The sequence below is a fragment of the Cervus elaphus genome, chromosome 25, assembly GCF_910594005.1.
Source record: "Cervus elaphus chromosome 25, mCerEla1.1, whole genome shotgun sequence".
In the NCBI taxonomy this organism is placed as follows: Eukaryota; Metazoa; Chordata; class Mammalia; order Artiodactyla; family Cervidae; genus Cervus; species Cervus elaphus.
Genome location: NC_057839.1, coordinates 59,755,848 through 59,768,848, shown reverse-complemented (window position 1 = coordinate 59,768,848; position 13,001 = coordinate 59,755,848). Strand labels below are relative to the sequence as shown.

The 13,001-nt window shown below is 37.6% G+C and overlaps 1 protein-coding gene across 1 annotated transcript in view; it reads right to left on the bottom strand.

Moving 5' to 3' along the window:
* DNAH5 (dynein axonemal heavy chain 5) overlaps nt 1-13,001 on the bottom strand; it is a 324,549-nt gene that overhangs the window by 70,616 nt on the left and 240,932 nt on the right. Inside the window, exons 58-60 of the mRNA XM_043887792.1 lie at nt 12,648-12,824; nt 6,473-6,676; nt 3,325-3,504 (exon numbers count right to left, since the gene is read on the bottom strand). Of these exons, the coding sequence (XP_043743727.1) occupies nt 3,325-3,504; nt 6,473-6,676; nt 12,648-12,824 (561 nt within the window). The remainder of the gene's footprint in view (nt 1-3,324; nt 3,505-6,472; nt 6,677-12,647; nt 12,825-13,001) is intronic.

Genomic DNA, 13,001 nt, shown 5'->3' with positions numbered 1-13,001 from the left:
AGTAAATATTTTTGGCTTTGGGGGCCAAGAGGCAAAATCAAGACTTTTGTTTAAGTACTTAATTTAAAATTCTACAAGTTGTACAAATATAGGTGGTAGGTTAGATTTGGCCTGCAGATCATAGTTTGCCAGTCCCTAAATTCGAACACTGTAATAGTAAATGCATAAAGGAAAATTGCAGATTATTTTAATATTGAGTTGTAGGGGAAAAGTTGAATATTTAGAACCATCTGCCAAGGTGAGCTCATCACTGTTAATGAAGATGTTAAAATAAGACAAAGAATGAAACATAATTAATCACTGAATATAAAGATCTAGGTTTTTGTGGGTAGAGATGGACTTGACGGTATTCCTGTAATTCTCATATGTTACTTGCTTTCAAGCAAAGAATTGATACTTGAGCTGTGACCAAATTTAAAAAAAATTGTTTTAAGGAAGTTAAATTAGACTCAAAAGACATAATCAAAAGCAATATTGGGGGAAAAAAAGCAATATTGGAAAAAGGCGATGTAGGAAATAGTCTGTGCTTACAGTAATTTAAATTCTTTTGAAAAAAATTTGAAATCAAAATTCTCTCTTTTAAGTTTTTAAAATGGTAAAACTGACTTTGATGGGGAAACCCACTACCAGCATCATATTATTTCTGAGGGGTTCCAGAAGAAAAGATTATCTTAAAAATATTTTTTTGAGATAAGTTATTTTCTTATCTGATAACCCCAGGTTCCCAAATTTTGGCAGAATAAATAATTCTTTAAAGGAATATCTAGTTCCATGACTAGAACCAATGACAGCAGAAGCATGGCTTAAAAATTATAGTTTACAGATGTTCTGACTCTTGGAATATTTTTCGTCTCTGCTCTAAGAAGAATCTGTTGCCATGACTTAAACAAAGGGGAACAGCAAGGCCACTCTGTCAACTTACTATAAAGTCACCCACTAATGTCAAACTATCACAGTCCCCCAAATTTCGGATATTTTCAAGGACTTTCCTCAGAAAAAAAAATAATAATCTTTTTAATGAAGTACTCAAAAGATACTAATCCAAGGGTATAAGAATCTTTCAAATCCAACTGCTCCCATTAGGAGCTGTAGGACTCTACTAAGATTACTTAAACTCTATGAGCCTCAGTTTCTCCATTAAGATTTTGAAAAACTACCTGCTATGATTTATGTGAGCGTGTTGTGTGTGTATTAAATACGGTAACATGTAAAAACCCAAGTCTGGGACCTGGTCTATAATAAGAATTTAATAGATAATAATATATTAATATCACTTTTTTAAAGATTTTTTTGATATGGGCCATTTTTAAAGTCTTTGTTGAATTTGTTGCAACATGGCTTCTATTTTCTGTTTTGATTTTCTGGCATCTAGGCATGTGGGATCTCTGCTCCCTGAGCAGGGATCGAACCCACACTCCTGCATTGGAAGGCGAAGCCTTAACCACTGGATCACCAGGGAAGTCCCTCCATAAATAATAGTGTTATTATCTGTGTTTAATATTTAAGGCTCTACTGTTGCAATGTTCTGTTTATGTGAACTCATATTTATTAATTTTCACAGAGTTTCTAAGGAGAAATCTCATTAGAATGAAACTGAATAGAATTTAAATTGCAATTCTTGTCATCAATATTTGTTTAAGTTCATCCACTATGAGAAGCCACTTGGCCTGTCTAGAGGAATTGTAAGATGAAAGAAGAGTCCCTCAGTGTCTCCTTCACTAACGAGTGGTGAAGAGGTCCCCACTGGAGTCAAAGGAGTGTCCTCAACCTCTCTTCACTTGGGAAACGAGAGAAACCCCTTCAGAAATCAATGAAGTTAGACCCTTTGGTCTGTATTTCTTAATATACTGAGCAGAGCTGCCCAATGAGACTACATTTTCTTTGTCTTCTACTTCTCTCTATGCAATGAACATGTAGGATCTATGTAACTATGTTTATTTTTATGACAATGGCAATTAGGAGGGACCTGACAAGCTAACGACTTCCAGATGCTGGATGCTACTAAGAGCACAGGGGGGCACCCCCAGAACAGGCTTCTCAGAAGAGAAGCATAGGTTCCAGGTACAACTAGAAGGTTCCCCCTCTTTTGTTCCCTTCACGTCCTACTGTAGGACTTACGTTGCCCTGGGACTGGATGGAGCCTGAATTGTACCAAATGTAATGGAGATGTTGTTCGTGCATAAGCCTTGTTTAGAATGTCCATTATTTTGTACTGATTTCAACTCATTTTATTTTAAGTAATTACAACAAAATAAAAACTCCCCCTTGTGAATTCAACTGTAATTCTCTTGGAGACACTTACAGATGCTTACCCACTGCAAAAATTTGCAAAGGATGCCCTATACTTTTCACTGGATTCAGTGGTTCAGTCAGTATCAAAATAGCCAACTGGAGTCTTCAATGGTCCTGAATCCATAATACCTGACAGCATGATACCTTCAGCTATTTTCTCTAAAAATCTCTAAGCCAAATGAATCTCTTCTGTTTTAAGTTGCCCTAAGGCCCCCAGGGACTCCCCACTGACTAAATGCTCCAGGTATGGTAATAATGAGAAAATAAAATGGAACTTGAAACTCTCTCCCTATCTTCTTTTTATTCTTGATTATTTTTAGCATGATTATTAAGTTTCTCATGTACTTTATAAGAGGATTTTAGTTGATGGTTGAAAGAGATCAGACTTATATGAAAACAAAATAATCAACCAAACCATTAGGTGTGATTTTTGAGGCATTAATATTTCATTCTCAAAACATGTACTTGCCTCTCCATCTGCTAAAGACTGTCACTGAATGATGCAGAGATGTGGACCAATAAAGCTGAGAAATTCAATAACTCAAAGAGAAACAGTGGCATAGTGTCAGCCTACATTAAATCAAGGATGCTAGTCAGTCTCTTTCCTGAGGGTCAAAGGGAGAGGGAATACTAAGTCACCTCTGAAGCCAAGTTCAGCCACCAGTGACTGTGTCCACCCCGCCTCATTCATAGGACTCCCTGGCAAGAGCTCTTGGACATTATTGGTGGGTCCTATGCTATAGTTTTCTGTGTTTCTTTTTCTCAAGTTAACATTGTGGGGGGAAAAATGTCCAGCAGCCCACAGAGGACTTAGTATCCTTGTAGAGTCCAAGCTGAAGGCCCATACAATTCCAATGGCAGGAGGATTACAGAGAAGAAAGAAACATCCTATGCTTGGCCAGTCCAGCACCAGCTCTTCCCATAGACAAGACTAGTAACACCTGGGACTCCTTTTCTGCAGGAAAGACAAGCCCTGTTGACCCAGAGACTCCCTGCTGGCACACATCCTGAAGCCCCACCAAGGAGGCTTACCTTCAGAGGCAACACCTCTCTGTTTATAGAAAAGAAGGAAGCCATGGCCTTGGTCCAGGAACAAAGACCCGCTACATTCCCACATACTCGTTTAGCAGTTTCGATGTTGTAGTCTGCCATTTCGAAGTAAGGATTCAAAAATTCTATCACTTCTTCATTGATTGTGTCTTTTGGGAATTGCTGTGGAAGAATGGAGTGAAATAAAGTTAAAATGCCTTTGTCCATTAAGTCATAATCACATTATGCTCATGATACAACTGAAACAAATGGTTATTTCAGGATATTAGGCAAATAAAATGATACATATATTTAGTATTGCAAATAAAGCAAATATATAAAGTGTATATATAGTGTGTGTATATATATATATGTAATATTTAGCATTTAGCAGCAACCAAATGCTTAACACATTCAGAGAGAGGTTTTATTAAACTCACCTGAAATGTGATGAAAATCAGTTGGACATTAAGCCTTCAGGGTGATGAATTAATTTTTAATCACTGAACTATCAAGATAATGAGAGAACTTTTCTCTTCTGGAGAGATAAAATTTTAAAATAGTAGCAGAAATGGATTAAGAGTGCCTTCTTGCATTAAAAGAAAAGACTGACCAATCAGTGGAATTGGATCATTTAAAAATGGTGTTTGATCATCTCAATGAAGATAATTAGATGTTTTCCAAGTAGAAAGAAATGTAGCACCTAAATAGTTCAGAGAAATAAGTCTGCACAGAACATACATAGCACAGAGTGAAACTCACCTTTACTCAGACCTCCTTAAAAATGCAAGCTTCTTTTGTGAGACTCAAAAAAATAGTGAAGCCAGAAGAATATTTGGGAGCAATAGAAGGATGGTGCTGACAAAAGGGAAATAGCAGAGCAGCTTCCAAGAACACTGGCTCTGCAGCAGGTATATAAGGCAAGTCCAAGGCCACTGCCACATTTTTCGGTATTTTTTAAGCCCCACCCCCTACCACCACTGCCCTTCCACAAACTCATAACCAGATTAATCGCCACCCCCTCTCCACCCAAATAGCATGCTATTTCTTCACAGGGCACTTACACCTCAGAGGCTCATATTTCAATTATCTGAAACAAGTCTGTATGAACCACTGGTTTCAGAAGCTGCCTCTTACAGCTGCTGTAAAAGGCCTCACAAGATGCTCTGGCCACAGCAGCCACAGGGGCAACACTGAATTAAAAACTGAATGAAACTGAAAAAGACACATACCCCAGTGTTCACTGCAGCACTGTTTACAATAGCTAGGACATGGAAGCAACCTAGATGACCACTGACAGATAAATGTGGAACATGTACACAATGGGGTATTTCTCAGCTATAAAAAGGAATGCATTTGAGTCAGTTCTAATGAGATGGACAAACCTAGAGCCTATTATACAAAGTAAAGTAAGTCAGAAAAAGAAAGACAAACATTGCATACTAACACTTATATACGGAATCTAGAAAGATGGTACTAATGAACCTACCTACAGGGCAGCAATATAGATGCAGACATAGAGAACAGACTTCTGAACACAGTAGGGGGAGAGAGGGTGGGATGATTTCAGAGAGTAGCATTGAAACATATATATTACCATAGATAGCCAGTGGTAATCTGTTGTATGACTCGGGGAACCCAAAGCTGGTGCGCTGTGACAACTCAGAGGGGTGGGATGGGGAGGGAGGTGGTAGGGAGATTAGGGAGGCGGGGATATATGTATACCTATGGCTGATTCATGTTGATGTATGGCAGAAATCATCATAACATTGTAAAGTAACTATCCTTCAACAAAAAGTAAAATTTAAAAAAAGAAACTATGAAAAAATTTTAAAAATAAAAACTGAATGAAAGACAGTGCTGAAGTTACTGTGTGGGGTATGAATGGGGATTGGGAATCCCCAGTCAGTTGTCTCAAGATCTAAATATTAAAGATAAAACAACAAAACTTCTAGTAGGAAAGACAGGTGCACTTATTCTACCCTAGAGACAGGCAAAGATTTACTAAACAGAACAAAGAAAGCACTATTAAGGAAAATATTGATAAACTGGACTATACGACACTTAGGAACACCTGCTTATCAAAAGACACAATGAACAACTAAGGCAGAGAGTGAAAGAAGATATCTGCAAACATACAGATGACAAATTACTCATATTTTACATATAAAGAAACTCTAAAGCTCTAATGCTTCTAATGTCTTATATTTGAAAGAGAAACTTCTACTCTGAGAAAATGCTTAAATACAAATTTTAAATATATATGAAGAATATCACTCAGACTTAAAAAAGAAAGAAATTCTGCCATTCATAACAACATGGACAGACCTGGAGGGCATATACTAAATGAAAGAAGTCAGACAGAGAAAGACAAATATTGCCTGTTATCACTTATACGTGGCATTTAAAATAGTCAGTCAAAAAAAAAAAATAAAAATAAAAAAATAAAAAAAAATAAAATAAAATAGACTCACAGAAGCAGAGAGTAGAATGGTGGTAGCTAGGGGCTGGGGGAGGAGGAAAGGGGAAGATGCTGGTCAAAGGTCAAGGGTCAAAGTTTCAGTTACAAAAGATGAGAAGGTCCTGGGGACCTAATGTACAGCTATGTGAATATAGTTAACAATACTGTATTATATATTTGAAATTTCCTGGGAGACTAGATCTTAAGTGTTCTCACCACCAAAACAAAAAAAGGAAAATAAAAGGAAAAATGGTAACTATGTGAGGTGATAGATATTTAATTGGATATTTATTGGATTTAATGGATGGATTAAACCCAGAGGATCAGATAGTTGAATGGCATCATCAACTCAATGGACATGAGTTTGAGCGAACTCCAGGAGATAGTGAAGGACAGGGAACCCTGGTGTGCTGCAGTCCATGAGGTCGCAAAGAGTCAGACACGACTGAGTGACTGAACAACAAATGGATGGACTGTGGTGAAGGCATTCCACAATGTATTAATACAAACATCAAAACATCAAGTCATACATCTTCATTATAACACATTTTTATCTATCAATTATACCCCAATAAAGATGAAAAACAGTACGTTAAAAAATATGCATGCAAATTCATTTTCTGTTAAGGGATCCAGACACTCCAATGAAGTCTGAGTCCCCTCCTAGCCCATCATTACTGAACTACCAACCTGCAAATTCTGTAGAAAGTTTCCTGCTGTCATCAGTTTTAAAGATTCCTGCCAGGAAGGAATCGTGCAGCTTTTTTCCAGGTCAATTTTCACTGCATTGACCTTCCTCTGAAACAGCAGCAGCACACAATCCATGATCCTCATGATGAGATGAGGGGGTCGGCCTAGCGTGCGGACAGTAGCGATGTCGGAAGGCTTGATGGTCTGGGGAGGAGAGGAGGTGATCATCCAGTCTCAAGACAGGAAAAGCAGAAACAAACATTTACTCTCCAAAGACTGCTACAGCAAGTCCCCTACATATGAACAAGTTCCATTCTGCGAGCACATCTGTAAGTCCAATTTGTTCTTAAGTCCAACAAAGTTGGCCTGGGAACCCAACAAACCCACTCAGCGATATAGTACTGTACTATAATAGGTTTATAATACTTTTCCCACAAATAATACATAAAAAGCAAACAGATACAAACCACTTTTAATCCTACAGTACGCAGTACCTTGAAAGGTATAGTAGTAACAGGACAACTGGCACACAGGGGCTGGCATAGAGTGAACAGGCAAGAAGTTTCACTGGCTAGAGGAGGGAGAAGGGGTGGGAGATGGGAGAGCTGAAGGATCGTCAGCAACAGGAGACGGAGGGCAAGTTGGGGTTTCACCCATGCCTGACATTGATCGAACCCACGCTGGCATCTTTGAAAGTTCGCAACTTAAACGTTCGCATGTAAGGGACTTACTGGACTTCAACAGAGGAACACAAGCATTTTTTAAGTTTGCCGCAGTCATGAGGGCTAGAAGCATATTTAATCCCAAAGAAACAGACATCCCCACAAGTTCAAATTTTTACAATTCAAAGTGACAGGCAGAGACACAGTGAGAGACATGTTCGCCAGCTGATAAGGAGCTGTGACTTCTCTAAAATTGTTAACAGCCACTTAGTGTCAGAAAAGGGAGCAATCTGAAAGGAAAAGAATCATCAGCTCTAAAGCAGGTTCCAGGGATTCTCAACCAGGGAAACTCCAAGACTGCCAGTGCTTTTTTTACTCATTAGTTATGTAGGTCAAGAATCTGCCTCTCTCTCTTACAGCTCATCACAGTGGACCGACACCAGCGGGGAGCCTCGGGGCTGCCAGTTGCATAATTAGAGGTTTCTTAGCTGGAAACTGACCTTTAGAAGATGGAACATGAGCAACAGGAATTTCACTAAGCTCTTAGAAAAGTGCTGCTCCATACAAAGATTCTTATACAGTGAATTACTTAACAGTCACATAGACCTGTTGTGGTCGACAGTAATTGTTCTATCAGTCCTATCAATGGAATAAGCATTGGAAACACAAAAACAAGCATCTGATACTGTCCTATTTCTAGGACATACTGCACGTTCATTCCTTCTAGGCCTTGCAGACCTTCCATCTGATTTCCATTTGCAACCCTCCTGTCCAAGGAAGGAACCCCATGAACTTCATATCAAAGCTAATGATCTTTTCTCTGAGAATTTCGGGGAAAATAAGAAGAAAAGAAAACCACTGAACCTGGTAATTAGAAAGGTAACTATCTACTTTGAAAAGGGTTGTTTCAGCACACTAGCATTTGTGAATTCTAGACAGCTCGAAGTGAAGGAGAATTTGTGGATTAAAAAAAAAAAACTGGAAATGGCAGACAGATCTTAATTTGAGATATTTGGCTATAAAAGAGAAAGGAGAGAAACATAATAGCTGCCAATATTGGGAAAGCAGGATCAAATTAAAGTGGATATAAAAGAGCCTGACATGCTTACTTCACTTTAGTTTTTTGTTTGTTTTAAAATGTATTTTATCAAAGTATAGTTGATTTACAATGTTGTATTAGTTACAGGTGCATAGTATAGTGATTCAGTTATAAATATATACATATATATATATATACACACACACACAACAGTTTGCATCCTCTAACCCTAAATCCCAATCCAACTCTTGCCCAGCATTTTAGCAACCACGAGTCTCCTCTCTGCGTCTGTTTCTGTCTCACAGATAAGTTCATTTGTATCCACAATTAAGTGATACCATACAGTATTTGTCTTTCTCTTTCCAACTTATTTCACTTAATATGATCATCTCTAGGTAGGTCCATCCATGTTGCTGAAAATAGCATATTTCATTCTTTTCATGGCTAAGTAAAGCTCCATTGTATATATGTACCACTTCTTTTTTATCCACTTATCTGTTGATGGACATTTAGGTCACTCCCATGTCTTGGCTATTATAAATAATGCTTCAGTGAAAACTGAGATGCATGTATCTTTTCAAATTATAGTTTTCTCTGCGTATAATGCCCAGAAGTGAGACTGTGGGATCACATGGTAGCTCTATTTTTAATTGCTAAGGAACCTTCATATTGTTCTCCATAGAAGCTGTACCAATTTACATTTCCACTGACAGTGTGGGAGGGCTCCTTTTTTTCCACACCCTCTCCAACATTTATTATTTGTAAGACTTTTTGTTGATGGCCATTCTGACTGGTGTGAAGTGATATCTCATTGCAGTTTTGATTTGAATTTCCCTAATAATTAGTAATGTTGATCATCTTTTCATGTGTCTGTTGGCCATTTGTATGTCTTCTTTGGAGAAACCTCTATTTAGATCTTGTGCTCACTTTTTGATTGGGTTTTTTTTAAATGAGTTGTATGAGTTGTTTGTATATTTTGGAAATTAACCCTTTATTGGTCTCATCATTTGCAAATATTTTCTTACTGTCTGTGGGCTGTCTTCATTTTGTTTATGGTTTCCTTTTCTGTGCAAAAGCTTATAAGTTTGACTAGGTCCTATTTGTTTATTTTCCCTTTAGCTTTAAAAGGGGGAAGTCTCAAATAGACTTGGACTCAATTATGTTGGGGACCCAGGTAAAATGAATTGGGGATGGGGGTATAGCTGAAGTTCAACCTATTTCAGCTAAATATTAGATTCCTCTTTCTTCTACAGGCAAAAAAATAAGACTATTACATATGTGTGCATATATATATATATATACATACATATATACATATATATGTATATGTATATACATATACACATACATATGTATATACATTTACATATATATGTGTATGTATATATATATGTTATTATCCAAAACAGTCAGGTCAGATTAGCAATGAGATAAGAACAGACACATTCTTTGATGTTACTTTATTTGTTTTGTAGATTTGCATAGTTGATGCCAAGACAGAGTTTGAATGTACCTGGAATTTCTTAGTATGAATTGGTAGTACCGGATTTCAAAACTTACAAGGAGGCAATAAGATGAAGTCAGAACCAATGAAGGAAATTATTGAAAACCTCCCCCACATACCCCATCACCTTACCGCATTCCCAGATATTTCTGCATTGATGATGCGGCTGAATATTTTAGTGGTATAGAGTACTAAATTAGGAGGATATTGGAAAATATTTTATAATATTAAAAGAAATGTCAAGCTTTTGAAATCTTGTGAGAATGCAGACCTGTAAGAACTGAGACGCCCCATGCTCAGTTCCTATAATGCTGTTAGTATCACAAGTGCAATAAAGGTTTAGAAGTTTCTTTACACTATCCTTGTCTTCTCTCTATTGATCAAAGACTCTCAGTGGTGCCAAAGTGTCTTAAAACAAGCAGGGGAAGGATGATGCTCAGGATCTTAAAGAGACATCTGCACCCTTGTGTTCACTGCTGTATTATTCACAATGGCCAAGACATGGAAGCAACGTAAATGTCCATTGATGGATAAATGGATAAAGAAAATGTGGTATTTACAGCCAATGGAATATTATTCAGGCTTAAATAATGGAAATTCTGCCATTTGCAACAGTATGGATGGACCTGGAACATATTTTGTCAAGTGAAATAAGCTAAACATGAAAGAAAAATGCTGCATGATCTCATTTATATGTGGAATCTCAAATAAGCTCATAGAAGCAGAGAGTAGAATGGTGTTGCCAGGGGCTGGAGGAAGAAGGAAATGGAAGGTGATGGTCAAAGGGTATAAAGTTTTAGTTATACAAGATAAATTCTAGAGATCTACTCTACAACATAGTGCCCACAGTTATCAATACTTTATTGTATACTTGAAATTTGTTAATGGGTAGATCTTAAGTTGTGTTCTTATCAAAAAAATAGTAATAAGAAAAATAGAATTACCCTATGATCCAGTAATCCCACTACTGGGCACAAACCCAGAGAAAATCATAATCAAAAAGATGCATGCACTCCAATGTTCATAACAGCACTATTTGCAGTAGCCAGGACATAGAAGCTACCTAAATGTCTATCAACAGAGGAATGGATAAAGAAGATGTGGTACACATACACAGTGGAATACTAATCAGCCATAAAAAAGAATGAAACTGGGTCATTTGTAGAGATGCGAATGGACCTAGAGAGTGTTATACAGAGTGAAGTAAGTCGGAAAAAGAAACACAAAGATCATATATTAATGCAAATATGTGGAATCTAGAAAAATGGTATAGATGATCATATGTGCAAAGCAGAAATAGAGACACAGAGCTAAGGAACAAATATACGGATACCAAGGGGGAAAGGAAGGGTAGGAGGAATTGAGAGATTAGGATGGACACATAAACACTACTGATAAGCAGGTAACTGGTGAGAACCTACTGTATAGCACAGGGAACTCTGCTTAATGCTCTGTGGTGACCTAAACGGGAAGGATGTCCAAAAGGGAGGGTACATAGGTAAACATATGGCTGATTCATTTTACTGTAAAATAGAAACTAACACAAACTGTAAAGCAACTGCACTCCAATAAAAATAAATAAATAAAATTTTTAAAGAAAAAAACACTAATAAAGGGAGCAGGAGGAAACTTTGAGAGCTGATAGATGTGTCTATGGCCTTGAAGGTGGTGATGGCTTCATAGGTGTGCACTCATCCCAAACTCACCAAGCTATACATATTAAATACATGTGGCCTTTTGTATATCAATCATAACTTCATAAATCATTCTTTTAAAAGTGGGACTGGGGAAGATGAGGTACCCACCAATCTGAGAGGCTAAGGACCCTGGAAGACTTCATGGATTAAGGAGGACAGTTTAGCCAGTGCAAGAAGGAATGAAGAAACAGTAAGGAAAGATACATCACCTCTAAGAATGGTGTGAAACTTTGGAAAGATAAGAAAAGAAGGCAACATCTTCACTGTCTCTAAAGAGTAAAAATTCTCTTATATGATATGTTGTATACCAACTCACAAAGCTTAAAGACTTAACTTGGATCAAAAAAATTTATAAGTGTTTCAGGAAGTGTGCTAAGAAGGTAGCAAAACGATAGTAACTACATCACATAATGATGCAAGCTCAATTGAGGTTATATAACTTGAATTAGCAATGGACAGGTCAGCAGTGTTCCATTTCTCCAGCCACTTTCTAAGCCAAGAGTCAATAACATAAGGGAGCAGATGAGTAGACTAAGGATCTCATTCCCCTGACTAGGGATTGAACCGCACCCGCTGCGTTGGAAGTGCAGAGTGTTAACCACTGGACCAGAATGTTAACCACTGGACCACCAGGGAAGAAACAGTAAAAACAACAATTTTAACCTGAATCCAAAACATCTCAAATTAGACCAGTCTCAACAAGGGCCAGCCCTTGAAGATATGGCCTACTTCACTAGATTCAACATATTTTCCCAGAATCCAACCTCGTTTCTAATTTCATCATTTATGATATTGCCACATAATTGCATTGTGTTGGAAACCTGGTCAAAGCCTGACCTGAATGTGCAGCACTAGATCAGTAGTCCTTTGTTTGGATAATTTATATGTACACTCAGAGAAAGCTGTATCTTACTAACCTACTCCAACGTCCTCAAAGAATGAGTGAAAAAAATATTTTAGAAATTCTGTGTGACTTTTCCAATGTCACACAGCTTATTGGTGACAGAGTTGAAATGAGAAGCTAGCACCTAGACCACTATTATATGGCACTGCCCATCACTTGTGAGAAGATAATATGTGAAGTGCCACGTGCAATATCTTAAAAAAAAAAAGCAAATAACATCTCCAAGCAGAATATATCACTTGAAATCATTGCAGTGAAGAGAGCTTTGGTCTGAAGCAGTAGAACATTTCTTCGTTCTTATTCATCTTTTCTGCCTAATCTTCCTCCAAGGCCCTAGAAGATGACATCTGTTATATCACAAAGATGTACCTGCAAGGCTGCTTCTGCTTCTTCTAATGCCGGCTTTGCTGCTTCCAGTTTTTCCTCAGCAGTGGCTTTATCCTTAGAGATGCTGTCGACAATGGCCTGGGCTTTGTCCTTCACCTTCTGGACCTCAGCTTTGACCTTTTCAGCAGCCTGTGCTTTCATAGTCACTTCTTTTAAGACCTAATTCAACATAAAAACCAAAAAAAAAGTACATCAAAAATCACCCAGCTCAAAATGCACATTTTTGCCTGGATTTGCTGATTTTGTCCACTTACACAATTTTTCATACATAGAATTAAGAGTATGGTACTTTTAAAAATTTTTATTGGAGTATAGTTGCTTTCAATGTTGCGTTAG